This window comes from Hippocampus guttulatus, chromosome 8, assembly GCF_054856545.1.
Source record: "Hippocampus guttulatus isolate MCC_2025c chromosome 8, RoL_Hgut_1.0, whole genome shotgun sequence".
In the NCBI taxonomy this organism is placed as follows: Eukaryota; Metazoa; Chordata; class Actinopteri; order Syngnathiformes; family Syngnathidae; genus Hippocampus; species Hippocampus guttulatus.
In genome coordinates, this window is record NC_141268.1 from 16,587,143 (window position 1) to 16,605,904 (window position 18,762).

The following is an 18,762-nucleotide window of genomic DNA, read 5'->3' on the forward strand; positions in this document are numbered from 1 at the left end:
TCACCACAGGGAGAGCGATGGGAGGCGAAGGCCGTAATCTGAGAGGGGAGTCCCACAGTGCCGGTTGGCGCAAGGTCCCTCCCTTCCACACTGGGCTTGGTACACAGTGGAGAGAAAGAGATACAGCAGATTCAGTGTGCTCTGCTACATCATCACAATGATGACTTATTGTATCATTTGGTCCAGATATTAAGAAAGCGCAATGAGTCATACAAGATGATTTCTGTTATCAGGTATGATGAAAGAAATGAAGGATTGTAATTCATCCTTCAAATTACGCACACACTATTACGCTCCATTGAGATGTTTGTACTGGGAGTTTTGGCAACATGACGGTTTAGCCTGTGTAATGACTGTGTAGAAACGGCAAGCTGCTACTGTTTTCCTCTTGGAATCGTTCCATCTATACGGTTTAGCTCAGCTGGTGCACGGTGAATTCAAGCTAACAAGCCTGGGAACGCGGCTACAACAAACCTGCTGTGGCACACGTGATCAAATTTCTGGTATGAAAATGTCACTGGAATGAAAGAAGCTTTGCATTCATATCACAGCTTTTACTTCTAGAATGAGGCCTCTCCCATACTTTTTTAATTTAAAGACTACACCGTTTTACTGGACAAATACTGTCGTATGTATTTTGTTGGGATTAAATGATTTGTTCAACTCAGGGATTGACAATTGTCGCAGATGCAAAAATCAGCTCCTACAAGCGAGTGCCGGACCGGCACGCGCTGCAGTGTTTACCAACGTAAAACAACTCTGGGGTAAAGCATATGAATTATGCATACTTAACGGTGGAAGCAGAGATAAAAGACGCAGGGGAGGGCGCCAGACAGGAAGAATTTTTGATGCAGTTCATTGAAGAGCGTCTGTAAAGCTCAGTTGGTAGTGCTGGCACAGGCACTGAGAAACTCCATCGAAATCATTTTAAATATTTCATCTCGATATTTTCCAACGAGTATATCAAATGGGGTACACCGGCACAATTATCAAAGAGATAAGAAAAAAAATTCAATCCGTATAGGTTTTTTTGTGGTATGAAAGAAATACGCAGCTTTTCTATTGGATCTCAGTTTATTGTGCAAGTGCACTAAGATAGTGGTTGGATTTTGTCATCGTAAATCAATTCTGATGTAAAATAGCTTTGTGTGCTTCACACAATCACATAAGTGAGTGCAGACTTAATTGAGGGAAGAAAGGAAAAAAAAGGATGGCATCTCTATCTGTCAATTGGGGATGTTCTAAGTGGTCATTACGAATATTCACAATTGATTCGAGTTGAATTGTCTTGAAGGGATTGCCGCGATGCATTTCACCATTACATACTTTGCAGTCTCCATGACATCAGCGATGGAATAGAGTTGCAACCACGTGATGGCAACTTATCCTGGCAGCGTTTTTCACTGGCGTCGGAAACGTGGTTTGGAAGAACACGCAAACATTGGCGAGAGAAAGAATCTCCCTATCAATTAAAAAATGGTCACGAAACAATAAATTGTAGTCTGAAAAAGAATGCACTACACTTAATTCGGTGACAACTAAAATGTAATTTTAAAAGTGAGGCCCGGGGCGAGTTTCACATTATCTTCACTCGTCAACTTGCCGAGGCAGAGATTTGAATTCGACAGTTTTCGGGGGGGTGTCTTCGGTATCATTTGACCACATAGCCATCGGCGTCACTAGATCGGTGGATGATACGTAAAACACCATCCATACATGTTTCAGAGAAATACTCTAACGGCACATATTTCACTGCCTCAGGACGGACTTATGCATGCGTGAGAGAAGAACAGCACTTCTTAGTGTGTCCTCCACACATACACACCCACACAGTTACCCCATGCATGCAAAGCAACAAGGGGGAGGGGGGGAACGAACGCTAACGGGCGCCTGCAAAACCTGCGAGATAAATATCGGGCGCCAGGTATGCGCGGCGAGTTCCTCAACAGCCCTCCTGGCACCTGCACTGACGAGCTCTTCCGACACACAAAGAAATACTTCAGTCAAACATGCTTACCACACCCACATCCAAACATGAGGCGCAGGACGAGTGTGCACATGAAATGCTTCCTCTGAAGGCATGTTTGACCACATTCATGAGAAACGGGTGCGCTGGACGTGTAGCAATCCCCGCTCTTATCAATAAATGGGCATTTCCGAGCATGCAGTTCTTCCATAATGTATCATTAAGCTGCGTTTCAGTCCGAGACACTGTATCCCCTTTGTACTTGTTTATCAAGGGCTATGAGGCCATCATCACCACCGTCATGAATTCAGGTCCAAGACACTGACCATTGACTGACTTTTGAACTGTGAGTTGGGAGTTTATATTTCAGAGATGATGCAGACGTATCAACTTCATGCCATTTACCAGAGCGAGACCTGAATGTACAACCGTGTCCTAGAGCTCAACGTTTTCATGATGTGGACACACCCCAAACACCACCCACACATTGAACATGCGTCAGGGATGGGTGTGTGATTCGAAGTTGTGAAGTGAGGCAAACCTCGGGGCAGAATTGGAAAGTTTTCATGATGTATCGAGTTTAGCTTTCTACCAACCCACCCGTCGACTTCTTTTTCACACAGTGTATTCTTTGAATGCGGACAAAAGGGTACAAAATGGCTACAGTGTCATATTCAGCATAGCAGCATGACGGCGTAAAACTCAACAATGACATTTAACTCATTCACTCCCAAAGACGTTTTTAAACGTCTTTTCAGACTTGGTCCAGAATTGGCTGGTACTGAATGAGTTAAGAGGCTACAGTATTGCAAGCTGGCACCGTCATGCTATGTGTTAAAAACTGCCACATTTCAAAGAATGACGCAAACGATCGGTGCCACTCTGGGTTTGGACGTGACAGGCTTACGTTTACAAAATACGCATACAAAAAGAGGCACTGTACTGGCAGCGTGTTGTCAAAATGTGTCAAGACGCTAAACTCGGAAAGGAAGACAGACAGAGAGAAAATGGTCCTAAAATTTGCATGAGGTGCAAACAAACGCAGACGATTTGCTCATGCCACTTCTTATACAGCCTCATGCTTGGGTCACAAGATCACCATGACGATACTTATCCATTATGATCAGCCTTTCTTTAGCCACAAGACGTATAATGAGTAGAGAACAATATGGATGAATGGATTCACACATGGCATGTTTCTTTTCGCAAGCCCAACATTTTGTTTTGACACCGCATAAGACATTCTGAATTAACCTATTACGTCTTTTCCGTTCCACCATTCCTTTTTCCATCATGGAAATTATGATTTTCTGTCAACCAACCGAAGGACGGCGTGTCTACTCCACTCTAGAGTTGTGTATCGCACCACAACGGCATTCCCAGTGAAAGAGCACAACAAAGGTTGAATATTTTGGTGGCTTCCAAACGAGAATGCCGACGCACGAGCCAGATTACAGCCCACTGTTCTAAACCACTCTAAACTATAGTGCCGTGTGCCTTGTTGTGCATGGGAGTTGCGTGCATGCGTGAGAGATTATCTCTGATGCTTGTGGGAAAGAAAACTACAAAATGTTTCTCACATCCAAAACGAGTTAGCAGCAAATCTCCGTCTCAGCACTTAAAACAAGCCGGCATGTGTGGCAACAAACACCGGGAGAAGAAGGGGAAAACTCATCCTCCCTCTGGAGCAGGGTGGATGCTGGGAACGGCAGAACTGGTGCATCCGCATGGCAACCAGAGGGGGCGGGGGAGAACACCGCGTGCTCACATTATGCAGAAGAAAAGAGGAGAACGAGTTCGAGGCTGCGTGTGTGTGTGCAATGCAGATTCAAGTGAGACGAGCTGATGAATGGCTTCATTAAAACAGCATTAGGCGAGGTGAAGTGAATGGTGGGGTGCAGTGCAGTGATTTGCTTACTTTTAACGCGTATAAATGCCACAACACAGGCATTCTCTCTTTAATAGCTGTACAACCCATTCCTTCCACTCACGTATTCATAAAAGCAAATTTACACTCAGCCTTTAAAAAAAAAGATGAACAAACAACAACGACACCGTGGAGAAACAAAGCGGTGAAAGGGTTAGCAGAGGAAGAGCCCTAATCTATCGGGTTCAAACTAGAGTGGAAGGAAGACAAATCGACGTTATTCTCTCTCATTTTCCTCCATGCTCCTCGCAAACCCAGAAAAATGGGAGCAATTCTGTAACCGTAGCAACCAAGTGTGCCTACGTGCATAGACAAGCTGCTGATGGAGAGGGAAGGAGGGACCGGGAGGGGAGACGGAGAGTGACAAGGCTAAACAAGCGCATACACACTCGGGGTTGCACGACTTCAGATTTTTTTTTTTTTTTTTGGAATGATTTTGATTTTCCAGGTTTTGCTTCATTCCATCCCTCTCTCTCCTCTCTCTCACTTAGTCCAGCCCCTTAATTCCCCTCTTTGTTCTCGGGCCACGCATGAGGGCCGCTCAAATACAACCTGTATTCTCTGGCGTCCTGCGGGAACACGGTCCAGCCTTTCTTACACTTGTTTTCTCTCGCTCCCCTCGCTCGGCCCCTTTCCTATTTATTTACAGCGGTCTGCTCCAGTACCGATTGTTTCACAGAGGATATGAGCGGTCTTTTGTTATCGCCCTCGCTTGTCTTTATATAGACCCATCTGCTCTTAAAGATGCCCTCATCAACTCACACAAACATCCGCAGCCGGTTTTGTGTCAGCCATGTGGTTTGCACATGTGCAGACCACGGAGACCGGACGGCCGGTTTGAAGCGCAACAGGAGGCCGTGCGTGTGCGTTTGTGTGCGAGTCACACGTCACCGCCGCTGTCAAACATGACGAGTGGAAAGGAGGCAGACAAGAGTGACAGACAGGGCGAGGGGGCGCAAGGAGGGGTGAGAAAAACAAAAGTGTGTGAGAGGAGGACCAGTGGTTCTTTTCACAATGCTCCGATTGTTCACTGGATGTGGCCCGAGAGAAAGAAAAAGATTGAAATTGAGCATGAGGGAGGAAGGGATCGACAGATTTTCACATTCTTGTGTTTGCTGAGTGGTTGGTGTGCTGTTGCAGTGGCTAGAGGGGTCAAGTATTTTATTTATTTTTATTATATGGCCTTGGGTTTTTCACACACACACACACACACACACACACACACACACACACACACACACACACACACACACACACACACACACACACAAAAGATTCTTATTTTGCCAATGGAATTTCACAACAAAAAACAGCCACTATTTCTTCTCTCATTTTATTTGATGGAAACCTCCCCCCCAATACGGCTCCACAGAGCTGACTGAATCTAAATCTCTATTGTTTTTAGATTATCATTATTATTTCGTCATCTCATTAAGGCGGTAAAGTAGTATTGTTAAATATTTACGTTTTATTAATTAATTATTGACTATATTTATTAGGTGCACCAAAGTAGAGCTTGTAGACACTTTGTGACGAGTTCAAAAAGCTTGTTATGAAATGTGCCAAAAGGTTGGCCATACTTTTTGATGAACCGATTCATTGTAAAGTAAACAGAATACAGTGCCCTCCTACTTATGACAAGAGCCTGGACGTAACGCACACAATCACAATGTGGGGGATGGTATTTAAAAAGTGACTTGAACAAAAGGGGAAAGAAAATGTAGCAGCATTTCAACTTATGCTAGGTTTGCTAGTTGCAAAGCTAGTAGCTCATTAGCAGAACGTGATATCATTACTGTTACTGTTACCGCATTTTGCCATAACAGTCCATGACCTGTGGTTCTTATGATGGCTTTAAGAAAACTGGGAAAATTGACACTTACCTTCCATTTACTGTGACTGGAGTAATCGTGATTGATACCGGAATTTGTACATACGTCATCGAGAGGGGAAGTAGCTACATAGCATCATGTAGTCATGCCAGGTCAGACAAGTGCATGTAGAAGGCGTATGAGCAGACTAATTTTCTCTGAGTCTGCGAGGAGGAACTCTGACTCACAGTGGCCACTGCACTTTTTTTCCCCCCTGAGTCAAGGGTCATAAATGTCAGACTTCCCCATTTTCTGGAACCAAGCATGAACGTATAAATGTCTCAACATATGAGGAAGGCCATCCTGATAAGGGTGATCTTATAAGGTCATTATATCCGCCGCCCCCACAATGCGCAGGGACACGACTTTTCAGCAGGCTTCTCGAAATCGGCCAATCAAAAGAACGTGGACATAGAAGAGGAATCTTAAAGGGACAACAGCCGACCGAAAAAGGCAGAGTTAGACAAACGCAGGCATGTCACGGAGGCACTTCTTGACTGCCGTCACTCAGCGGTACCAGCGAGGAGCGCCAGAATGAAACGATGAAACCGAAAATAAACAGATGTCTCCTTTTAACTTCAAGTGATACGCACAACAAAATGATGTCTCGGTGGACATCATTCAAAACAGAAGCACACATAAAAATCTACAGTGATTTGTCACTGTCATCGATCTTCATACTTCATACATCAAAGCTGGAATACCTGAAACGGAGGATAGGGAAGAATTCCGTCAGCCAACCACTGCAGGCTGAACATCTGTTGCCCAATCAGAGCATGTGGAACATCTGGCACGAATGAACAGCAGTCATCTCGCAGCTAAACTCTGACCTTACCCGCTTGGCTCGGCTGTGTGCATTTTTCTTGCTCGGCGTGTTTATTTCTCTCTCTCTCTCTCGTTTCACCCCAGTCCTCCCGATGCATCGCTTCATCTCTCGCCGACATGAATCAGGCAAGCGTGCGTCGCATCTGATATGCCAGATGTTGTCGTTCACCTGTACCGCTTCGCCGACATAGCGTGGAGTACGGTGTCACCCTGATGGCTGACATTCCTCATTTTATCGCTCATCTTTTGACAGCAAGTAGGGGGACAGAGTGCCAGCAGTTAGATTTGATTATGGGCGGCTGTGTTTCAAAACGACGACGCACATGAAAGGATGGTACGCCTAAAAAGACGCCATGCGGTGAAGCGATCCGAGCGTCCTGATGAGGGAAGAATGAGGAAGTAGAAGATTGGTAGAGTGATGCAGAGAATCAATATTATTTTTTTTTTTTTAAAGCCTTGCCAAGTTCATTGCTGACTCAGCACACTGTGCCCGAAACAAAGGCGGGGTGGCTGGTTCCTGTTGTTATTTATTGAAGGAACAGATGATGTGGAGTTATAAATTCAAACAAATAAACATGCTCGGCACTGCTGGTTTTATGCTGCCGAACAAATGCACAGAGCTCAAGTGTAGGTGTGTGTGTGTGTGTGGACTGTACTGACAGGAAGCTTCCCAGCACAATCAGTGTGTATTCAAGCCCGACTCCATACCCTCAGTTTCACACCGACATCCTTCCCCACCGATTTCTTTTAAGCTGCGTCAGCAAATCCTTCATTCAGCCTGAAACACGCACGCACACGCACCTTTTCTCACTCCCGACAAGCATCTACAACCTTGCATACCTCACGGCACGCACAGATGCAGATTTCATGAACAAACTGCGTTTTACCTCACTGAAAACTGACAAGATGGGAAAACTGCGACGAGGGTGAAAATATGTTTCTCCCATTTGCACGTTGATAAGATCTTGTTATCTCCTCATGTGAGTCAATTTAACCACTCGCCCCCACCCTCCAAAAATAATCGTGCCTTTAAAAAGACAACGTTCAATTTTGATGTTCATTATTGTGGTTGTTGTACATCATATAGAGAGTCATGTCATATATTCGCTTATTTTTGTTTTTCTGCATGAAAAAAATGTTAAGACAAGGATGAAATTAATATACCACTCCAAACAACAAGCACGATAATCAACCGCGTGACATGGCTACCTCTCCGACAGTGTCACTCAAACCTCAGCATGATTACCCACGCGCTGGCAGATGAGACGGGCGGCTTTTGTTTATAGACGTGTGACGTTGTTTCATTGAACCAACCGGGCTGTTTTCTAAAATGACAGCCAGCTGCTAAATATTTTAACACACGAAGACATAATTCTGAAAAAGTGCTATTCATTAAACAGCTGCCCATATTCATTGGGAGAGGGGTCAGCGTTGCAATAACGATCATGCCGTAACCGCTGTTTCTATCACTTCGGCATTATTGCGGATAATGAAGTGCTTTCCAAAGCTATTTCTCTCTCTCTCCACCAACAATACATCAAACAAACACAACAGAAATAACAAGTCCGGGCATCGTCCTTCCTACATGCGCGCATACACACAAGCCTGTTTGCAGACAAACCCACTGCTGTGTCAACACCTTTCCTATTGTGAGCCAGTGAAAGCAGCCATTTATCCGAAATCATATGTTTCACTGCTCGCCGGGAAAACATGCGGCTGACTAACGACGTGCGTGTAGGCAGGCAGAGACATTTCAGTTGATGCCCTAAAGCACGCACGCACACACGTCCCCTTTCAGGTTGAAAGATCATCATATCTGCTGCTGTGAAATTATAACAGATGCCGCTCCCAAACGCCTTTTGGGGGGGGGGGGGGGGGGTGGCAGCTGCGTGCTGCTGAGAGCCAAGAGATCAATAAGAGTTATTCAAGCACACCATCAAACCGGGCGGATATACCGATTGCTACGAGTGTCTCCGACAGACCGCAAAACACCAAGATCAATACAGTTTTATTAATGGCGGTTGTGGGAATTTAGTTCACGGAGGCAGACGCGTATTCGCGGCTGTGGGGAACAGCGACAGATGCGGGGCCAAAGTAACCTTGAACCGTTTAAAGTGGGTCAAATATTCTGAAGGGCTTTCACGTGCGCTCTTAAACGCTTCCTGTTCTTTTTCTCTTAAATACTACGGCGAGCTGGCTGATGGGGAAACCAGGAGCACCGAATAAAGGCTGTTGGCTGAATGAAGGCAGTCCCATAGAGACTGTGACTGTGCCAAAACCCTGAGCGCTCCAGAGCTTCTCTGAAAAGCAGAGTCGACCTCTGGATCCAATTCCAAGTAAGAGCTCCGTGCGCTCCTAACGTGAGATGATAAGCTCATTCCTTCACTCCATGTATAACCATTTGCATCTGTGTCAGAACATTCCTACCACGCTCAAGTCTCCTAAAGGCTCGCGCTTCTTACCTAGTAATCTTTCAATTTTCTGTTACTCCGCGTGAGTGTGCGTGTGTGTGTCTGTACACATCATTGTTTTTCAGGACACAAGTATTTGAACACCTGGACATTACTTCTACAGATTGTAAAAATCGAAGAATAATGGAGGGGCTGCTCACCCTTTACAGCTGGCCAAAATTGGGGCTTTTCTGATTAAGTGAGGTATTCCCTGTGTGTGTGTGTGCGCATTACATATAGTTGCACCATCATGCTGCAGACTGTGCAGAGTCTTATCAAGTTAAGCCATGATGTGGGATTTACATTTATTTACCTTCCACGCTGGAGTGTTTAAAAAAAAAAAGATTACTCCTGCTGCCTGATAAGCAGACATAATTTGACCGATTCCAGATTTGGGAAGTGCGACAGACGCATGTTATCACATATCGTTTGATTGCCTCTATTTGCAGTTTACAAGCTAATGACAGACTGTGTGTCTTTGGGAACAGGCCGGGAACGTCGCACCTTCTGAAGACACACAACATCAGCCAAAGCATTCATGCCTCTGCTTGCCTTCCACTAACAAAGTATAGTTGACTTGAATTTCCATTGTCAGGACTTTTACAGTCACCAAAAGGCAGGTCACATCTCCAACCACTGTGGTACAGTTCCTGAAAAGATGCGTTTGAAAGACTGCATACAGCCTTGTGACTGATTATGATGTTAAATGTGCAATAAATGAGAACCAATCACAATGAGGTGCTGGCATCACATGATCAAACAACAAAAACAGTAGATGGTCAGTCATGCTGGCTGCTTTTACATCATCACATGCTCCACAGTTGGATAAGTGTTCACTTTGATGTTATTGTTATATCCCAATAATCTTTATTCAAGACGAAAGACTTGCTTATTGATAGGCCTCAAAAACCGGAATATATCGGACCCAAAATAGCAGAAACCAGTTCAGTTGCTTTTCAGCTTGCAGCACCATGACTTGCAGCCACTCAAGACAAAAACGGAGGCACATGTATTTGTTGCGACCACTACACATGGCAATATGGATGAGTCTTTGCTCGTTTGAAAAATACTGCAGATTATGAGAGAGAGGATTCTGTCAATTGTGTTTCCTGTTTGCTAATGTCAAGTCAGGTCAGTGTCATCCTGAATTGTTGAGTTAATTGATGGGTTGCACTAATCGGTTGTCACAATATTTACATTGCTCAACAACTGCAGTACTAACATTTCCTTAAACCTTGCAACAGAAATAAATCTAGTTTCACCATTCCCGACTGTGAAATCTTCTGACCTCTCACTCCAAGAATGGCTTAATTATTGTGCTGGTAGTTTGTGTGCCATCTTCATGTTTGTGAAACCTATAGCCCATGGGCCAGAGGTGGACCGTAACCTTTCTCCTCCTATATTTTGTTCTTCTATATCTTCCTTTCATAACTTTGCTGCTGTGAATTGGGAATTTCTCCATTGCAAGACTAATAAAGGTTTTCTTATCTTATCTTAACAATATTTGATCTGGCCCTGCCTGCAAGCCTAAAGACAAATAGATCAACACACTAACTATCTATTTCTATTTCTGCTTTTCATCATTATGGTTTGTGTCTATTACTAACCTTTGCAGGTCACTTTTTGACAAACAAGCATTCACACACACACACACACCCAACTATGGATAGTTTAATTTTCAATAACCCTAAAATGCATGTTTTCGACATATCTGGACAAACCCCACACAACAGGGAGAACATGCAAAGTCAACACAAGAGGTCCTAAGAAGAGACTGGCACCCCAGACCGAACTGTGATGCAAATATGCTCACCACTATAGCTGCAAATTATTAACAAAACCAAAATGAAAAACAGAAAAATCCCATCATAATTAAGTGGCCGTGATGGAGAGTGAATCTACACACTATGACATCACGAATGTACAACTATTTAAATCCATCATCAAGGCTAAAGGGCACCACAGTAACTGGCTGCCAGTAAAAACTTTCTATTAAATTAGGTAAATTATGTATTACTACAACAATGGCAGACAAATGCATTTTTGCATCATGACAGCGTTAGTGAAGAGGATCTTGGAAAAGGCAGACTTTTTTTTTTATACCGTTTGCGTATTGGACGTCAACAGATGGTGGTGCACGTGTACCTAATCAAGTGGCCAGTGAGCTCTGTCGCCACCAGTGTGGTCTGACTGTCTGACGACAGAAGCATCCACAAACACAACCAATCGGGCCTTAACTCACTCCAGTGCATCGTATGAAAAAAAACAACAACCCTGTGGACGTTCAAGAACAATCGCCGTTTAGTTGCAATGCCACACATGCTCAGCAGCCTGCAGCACAGACATGCGGGAGGGAGACAGTCAGTGAGAGAAAACGCCCTGTTCTCTGTCGAAACAGTAAGCCTTCGGCTTGTCGTGCATAGCGGACACGACAAATAACGCCTAAGCTTTCACACCTCAAACAAGCTGCTGGTGGTCAACAACATGGGCGTTTTTCCCCTCCTTTCTGTCTTTGTTGGCGATTTGCGCTCAGCGTTCGTTCGTATGCGAGCTACCACATGAGCACACGCTGCATCCTAGTAGCTACAACGATTCCACTTTAAAAAAAAAAGAGATAATATGGGGAGAACTTGGCAATGAATTAACCAACAAACAGGATATTGGTGGCAGCGAAACATGCGGCCAACACGACAATAAAGACCGTTGCATCATCGCTTGGGAATTCAGAAAAAAAGCCTGAAAAAAGTTTTACCTTTAACTTGAGTTTCATATTCGGCCACTATCTCCTTGTCCTTTCGGAATTTGGCCGGAGACGTCATGGCTGGAGTTTGAAGAACAAACCACTTGTCCACGCTGCGAAGTCAATTTGCTCTCAATTGGACAATAAAAATTAGTTTGATGTCGAGACCGGGGAAATATCCACGTTGCGTCTCGGTAAAGAGGAATTGGGTGAAAAAAAAGCGGGGTTCCAGATGAGAAAATGTGGCTCCTCGCTTGGTGAGTCCGCCGGTCCGTATTGTCTCCCTGCGTGCGTTCACTCAGGGCGCATTGTGAGTTTGACGCTGATTCTGCTGCTGCACGATTTTCACACGCGCCTTCTCTGAACCACCGGTAGCGGTGAAAAGCGTTTCAAGTCAAAAGGGGGATTTATCCCCCCTTTGGATGGGTGATAACTAGTCAGTATGCGCTCCAGAAGCGTCCGCTTGCTTCTTCGATCCCTCCTGAAGTGATCTGTTCACCCCCCCATGAAGAAATGCGATAGAGGAGGAACCGGTGGAGGGGTTGGCTGTTCCTCGACCCCACTGCGCAGGACATAAGGATGCCTCTTTGGGGCACTTAAAACGCAAATGAATTCTTAACTTTCATAATCTTTTAATTTGTAATGGTTGGTTAAGTGATCATTTAAACGGCCACGTGCTGCTGAATGATAATAGTCCCAAGAAACAATGCAAAGTGGATTTAGTTCACTTTTTTCACGACTGTCAGTCACCCACGACATAGCATTATATGTGCATCTACATAATTTTTTCAATTTATTACATTCAAACTAAAATCGAGACAGTTTCTGACAGCTTGCCACAACCGGAAGTAGTCACTAAGGTTTCGCGACAACTAATATACACGTATATCTTATTTTGCTATTACTTAGTATGAACTTTGATAACGGTTTAACTGACAACTGTAATGCATAAAGCGTCAACAAATACGCAGTCACTATTTTACATTTCCGGTCAGGGAAAAACTTTTCACTCTGACACGAAGCCAGCCCCGCCTAATTTTACAGGACACGAGCAACGGTTTATTACAACTGCGATTGGCTCTGACAGTCCAAATGACGTGAAATTAAACCAACCAGCCTCGGAGGCAATTGAAAACGACCTCAGACCAGGTGGAACGTATATCCAATTAAACTTGGGTTTGGTGAAATTCCTGACCAATCGTGTGTGTCACTGTGGCGTACGTCCAATCAGATCCAACCCTGGTTTCTTTTCAAAGATTGTTTCAGGAAGTGGTTTAAAATACCAGGAAGTTGTAAACAAAATTGACGGCTATTCGGTTAGCTTATGGACGCGGAACTGTTCGTTTAAACAATCGTTTTACTCGCCGTTTTTCTGTGTATTTTCGAAATTTATCCGACCAGCCTCTTCGTGAAACGTGAAGATACCGATTCCCCCGCGAGTTTTGTAGTGTATCAGGAACGCTAACATTAGCTGCGGTTGCTAGACGAGAGAGGCTCACCGTCGCCTCGAAATTGAATGTTAAAGGCACTCCCGTCATCCGTAAACGCAAAGAAATTGGATAACGTCACTGTGAATTCTTCTTTCTGCTGTAATTGCACTATCAAGGCGGCGTGAAACGCCAACGCCAGAGCTCGCAACACCAAAGCAGGACGACCATGTCGACGTCCAACGCCAATTTCAAAAACAAGTGTGTCGCCCAGGTGAATTGCATCTTTTGTGACAGCGTGCTTTGTACGAGAGGCATGAAAGCCGTGCTTCTTGCAGACACCGAGGTTCAGCTGTTTTCGACTGATATACCTCCAAATCGGTAAGTGCCAGTGAAGTTAGCACTCCTGCTAGCTTTTATTGACAGATGCTGTTGTTGCTAAGACGTGGCTTCCATGACATTGATTTCCACTGTAAGAATGAGTGTGATTGATAAAGTGTTGTCTGAAATGTTTTCTGCGTGCCCGACCTCTCAACCATGTTTTGTTTACCTGAAACGCACAGAACTGTTGACTTTGTGGCCAGCTGCTACTCGACTGAAAGCTGCAAGTGCAAATTGAGAGATATTGCATGTCTCAAGTGGTAGGTAAAGCCATTTGTGCATTCATTCATTCATTTTCCGAACCGCATTATCCTCACACGAGTCGCATCACACAGCATTTATTTAAATGATAGCGTAGTACTGTAGTATACAACAGAGAAAGCAGGTACTAAATTTGATCAGTTTTATTTCAAAATAAAAACATTTAATACCCACTTCATGAGGGAAATTTCTGGTCTGACATGTAGTTTGCACTGCCGTATAATCACATTGCATCACACGGAGAGGTGTTTGTAATGTTTTGTCCCTCTCAAGAATTTATACGGTAATCAAAATAATAGCGCAACGCAGCAGTTCTACACAAGTAATTACAAGTATTCATTTTACAATGTCAAATACAATAGTGGGCATACTTGATTTAAAAGTTTGCTCTTGAGATCTATTCAAATTGTTTAATTCAATGTATTTATATTCAAAACAACATCTCTATGGCAATTTAGAAGTATGGCAAGTAAACACCAATGCCTTTGGTGTGTACACGGAAACCATACTTGAATTTATGAATTTATACATATTCACCCTATTTATATTTTAATCTTAACACATTTTCAAGTGTTGTACGGTTCAAAAGGAACTTAAATAATTAGTGTTACAAATATTTTGTTTTATTCATTTTAAACATGTTCTTGTTTTGTAACCCAAAAAGACATTATCCATTGAATCCTCTTGATTCCATAATCAAAGAGCCCAAATTGAAAGAGCCATTTATTGAATTTGATCTGATTAGGATTGTGAAACTGTATCAATGACAGTTGTTTTTGAACTATGACATTATAAGTCCAACGTTGTGATGTTAAATGACAAAGCATGTGGTGTTTCCGTTTCTGTGCCATTCCTCTGTTGTTGTCAAGTCCAGGTCAAAAACAAACATCTGTTGTTCCACAGCCGATAGCGGAGTTAGCACTTTTCAGTTGTGTTCATTGTAAAGTGCCGACTCATGTCTCTGCTTTGTTTTCCGCCACAGTGGTAACGTAGTAGGCTATCATGTTGTGGCCCCCTGTAAGCCCTGCCTGCTCTCCTGTAATAACGGACACTTCTGGATGTTCAACAGTGACACCGTTTCCACTCTCAACAGATTGGATGCAACAGGTCTGTTTCAAAAGTGCAACCTCAATGGAAGCGTTGTGATATCCTCATTGTGCTAAAGGACGTATACTTTTTTTTTCGGTGTGCAGGTGGTTTACTAATATGTCAGACAATGTTTTGTAAAAAAAAAAAAAAAAACTCGAGTGAAAAGATTATTGGCTATTGACTACTTTCTTTTGTTTTGGAAAAAAAGGAGTTTCTCTCTGATTGGAGGAAATACAGTATGTTTTGCATATTTGCATCTCCCCTCCCCCTCCCATAATTGCCTTTTCCACCATGACACCACACATACTTCCGGGTGGCAAAAGACTGAGCCTTTTCCAGTGCCATCACTGGTAAACTGTCATGGGCTTTTGATAGTGACAAGTCAAGCCAACCTTTTCAACATATTTGTGATAAAATGCCTTCCCCAAGCCCGATGATAACAGTTTTGGTTCCAAGTCTGTCCCTTGAGGCGTTTTTGCAATCTGCACTGTGACATACTCTGGCTTCATCCTCCAAACCTTTGAGGGTGTATGTGGAACACAACCACACAGTCAAAAATTCTTTGCATTTTTTTCCCCCTACAGATACAGTATGTCAACTCGATATTTTTTTTTGTGTCAGTGGTTGGATGCAATGAAGTCACAGTAAAGAATAAATTCCTCAGCATGATCTATACTGTTTTTGTGCATTTTAGAGTATAGCCGACTTGTACTGTTTTACTTTAGCAGTTGAGTCAGTACTTTTACTAGAGTATATTTTACACAAGTATCTGTAGTTCTATTTTAGCACAAAATACTTTTGCTATAGCTGTGGATCAGAAGTTGCCCGACCTCGGAAACTGGTTTGTAAAAGGTGCCAACTCCTCCCTGTGCGCAGGTCTTAATCTGCTCCTGTGGGGAGATCTGCCCGAACTAGATGACAGTGAAAACGAGGAACCAGAAAACCCGTCAGAGGAGGAGTGTATCAGGTAAAAATGGACACGGGAGACCTGGAGACGCTTGCAGCAGCTGACAGCGTTGAGGTGGAACTGGATGAGTGGGAGATATGGGGGACCTTAGAGTGTCATTTAACTCTGAATCACATCGGACTAAAAGGTGCTGCTTTGTTTTGGCTCAAATGAGGCCAAGGTACTCTTGAAGCCACGCCCAGTCAGCATGTCACGGCAGGTGCTTTGCCCCTGGACAGCTGGTGGAACACCTGCTCTGACACACACGCGGGGATTAGTTGGGCCAGAGGGGTGGCACACTCCAAAGGTTGACTCCCTGGAAAACAGCACAGTGGATGTGCTTGAGTCAATGTAAAACTCGCACTCCACCTTTTTTGAAAAAATGTCATTGAACTTCCAACTGCTAATTGCCTGTAATGAGTACAGTTCCACTTGCATCCTGCGGGTGGCATTAATGAGCAACACGACGTGAAATGCAAAATAGAGTCCGCCGCAAAAAGTCAAGGACTAATTCAATATTCGTTTACTCTTAAAACCTTGGCCTTGCCTTTCATATCACCTCCACTCAGAAAATATATGTTGTTACTCAGCTGTTCTCCCCTTTAAGCACATGCTCATGCTATGTAAATTGCAATCATCACCACCAGCCTCTCCTGTCGAGCGAAAGGTACACTCTTATAAACAATTTCAACTGCTCATCAAATTTTATACCATGCTTACATTAAGCATGACTTTCTGTCATGATTACGTCAAATCAAGTATAATGAAAATCAACAGTCAAGTGTGGCACTGCGACTGAACCAGTGTGTGTCTTTGAATGGGGGGGGGGGGGGGTTGCACAGTCAATAAAGGGCAAATGATACACGGGCTACACAAAGTGATCATGTAGAGTGTGTGATGCATTGATATGTTGAAGCATATATGCCCCAAATATTACTGGATGTGTGATGCTGTGACATTGACTGAACTATTTATTTAGCACATTTGTAAAAGGCCTGAGATTTGCTCTTTGTTTTGTTTTTGTAATGTAGCACTTCGAGCGTGGACAATTTCTAAAAGAAAACGGAAAATATTGAACTGCGGCTTTCCGTCGTGATACTGTGGAGTCTTAATGGTCAAATGCCAGGAAGCTGAATTTCAGAACAAGGGTTCTCGTAGGAAATATTGAGGAAAACAATCTATTCCATTGTCAAACTGCCACCATTTTAGGAACTTTGACTTTACAGGATTTGTTTTATGTAACGTGAACATTTGTAATGTGAAAAAAGTTGATATTGTAATATTAATATATTAAACCAGTAAAACATTCTATGAAAAAAAAGATAAAGTCGGCGTGCCTCATGTATCTTATTTTAACAACACGCGTGTAGAAAGAATTTATCACCAAAGAAATGTGAATGTGTTGAAATATTAAAACGCTCTACCATTGACAGGTGATGTAGCAGCTAGCCAATCTTCAGCTAGACTCAAGTATTGACAAGCCCTCCATTTCTGAATCATACAACCATTGCAGTGTTTTGTTTTGATGTTTCTGTATTCTACTGGGCATAATCTGATTTCATAATGGGTATACCTGAGTGAACCCTTTGGGCTCAGTGGATCTATGCTCAGCATAGTATGCTGTAGTTTGACCAGTGTCAGACATTTTTTGACATTGGACTCCCATTTATGACGTCCTCTTTGAGACAATGCTAAAATGCGAATGTTGGCATCCTTTGTGTCCTCTGTTTGCAGAAAAACAAGATTATTGCTATGCAGTTTGCATCTTTGTTTGTGCGTGTGCAATGGGGCAAGGCAAGCTCATCCTTATGACTGACAGTCCGCATAACAAATATTATCAATGTAGTCACCCACTCGAATTATTTGTCCGCAGGCCAAATACTTAAAACCAGATGCTTCCTTTTTGTTTACAGTCTTTGTTTACAAATTAATTGGTTTGTTATGTGCATTTAATGTATTTTATATTTCATTTGTGAATATTTTTTTTCCAGGGGTTTCTTACCCTGGGGGTGGGGTGTATAATTTTACCACAAGAAGGTATCACTTATAGCTTCCTCTGGCTTGGACAATGGTCACATGATGGTAAAAAAATATTTAAATGTTTATGAAGTGAATTAACTTTAATTACTTGCCCTGCTGAAAATGTATATTTTGGAAATGCACTGAAACTGCGTTGGTAATTTGGAAAATTGATTGTTGTTTTGTATCCTTGTTGAATTAATAATAAACGTTTTTATTTAACAAAAATACTATTGGAATGTAATGTGTATTTTATATGAATTTAAAATTATGGAAAGATATCACTCCCTTTTTTTAAACTACATCTGCGTGGTATAAAATAGTAGACTAAAACAACTGTAGTAAAGTGAAAGAAAAAATGTGGTGCCCTTATTTAAAAAAAAAAAAGTAAGGGGAAAGTTGGCAGTGCGAATGTGTCGCGAGGTCTTTCAGTTTGACACCGGTGTGTCGAGGACTCTGATGGTTTGCTCAATGTTCTGCCCCCCTCTTGTGGATGAAACATAAATTACATACACAAGAGGCATAGGAACTTGGAACTTGTATTGGTCGAGCGTAACAACCTGTGCAGGGGAATTGATTTTATGCAATAAAACTTCCGACCTACAAACAGGATGGAACATAACGGAGTGGCATTTTCCTCACTTTACAAAAAACAAAAACTACGACAGACAATTGTACTATATATAGAAAACTAGTCTGCAATGTTCTTTTTTCATAAAAGTAGTTTAGTTTCGTCATAATTTGGCCAAACGAGGTTCTGATTTATTAGTAGGATGTACAGGTTAAGATGAAAAAATCTTGCCTCCTTTAAGAGTGACGTAACATTCAGATTGTGCATTAATCAGAACTGTTTTTTGAAA

General features: G+C 42.9%; 2 protein-coding genes across 5 annotated transcripts in view; one reads left to right on the forward strand and one right to left on the reverse strand.

Moving 5' to 3' along the window:
• The window catches only part of srgap2 (SLIT-ROBO Rho GTPase activating protein 2), a 51,344-nt gene extending 39,402 nt beyond the window's left edge, over positions 1 to 11,942 (reverse strand). For both annotated transcript variants that reach the window (XM_086118665.1, XM_086118664.1), the window contains exon 1: positions 11,792 to 11,942. In XM_086118665.1, coding sequence (XP_085974791.1) covers positions 11,792 to 11,858 — 67 coding nt within the window. In that variant the 5' untranslated portion in view covers positions 11,859 to 11,942. The remainder of the gene's footprint in view (positions 1 to 11,791) is intronic.
• Positions 6,746 to 18,132, forward strand: LOC147201499 (protein FAM72A). 3 transcript variants are annotated; one of them, XM_086118669.1, is made up of 5 exons: positions 6,746 to 8,925; positions 13,386 to 13,587; positions 13,770 to 13,847; positions 14,831 to 14,955; positions 15,814 to 18,132. In XM_086118669.1, the coding sequence occupies exons 2-5, from the start codon at positions 13,436 to 13,438 to the stop codon at positions 15,906 to 15,908; spliced, it is 450 nt and encodes a 149-aa protein (XP_085974795.1). In that variant the 5' UTR covers positions 6,746 to 8,925; positions 13,386 to 13,435; the 3' UTR covers positions 15,909 to 18,132. The 3 variants fall into 3 exon arrangements, with proteins under 3 accessions (XP_085974795.1, XP_085974794.1, XP_085974796.1); XM_086118668.1 differs by lacking the exon at positions 6,746 to 8,925 and adding an exon at positions 11,910 to 12,036; XM_086118670.1 differs by lacking the exon at positions 6,746 to 8,925 and adding an exon at positions 11,910 to 12,036 and having other exon boundaries at positions 14,918 to 14,955.
• Positions 18,133 to 18,762: the final 630 nt, after the last annotated feature.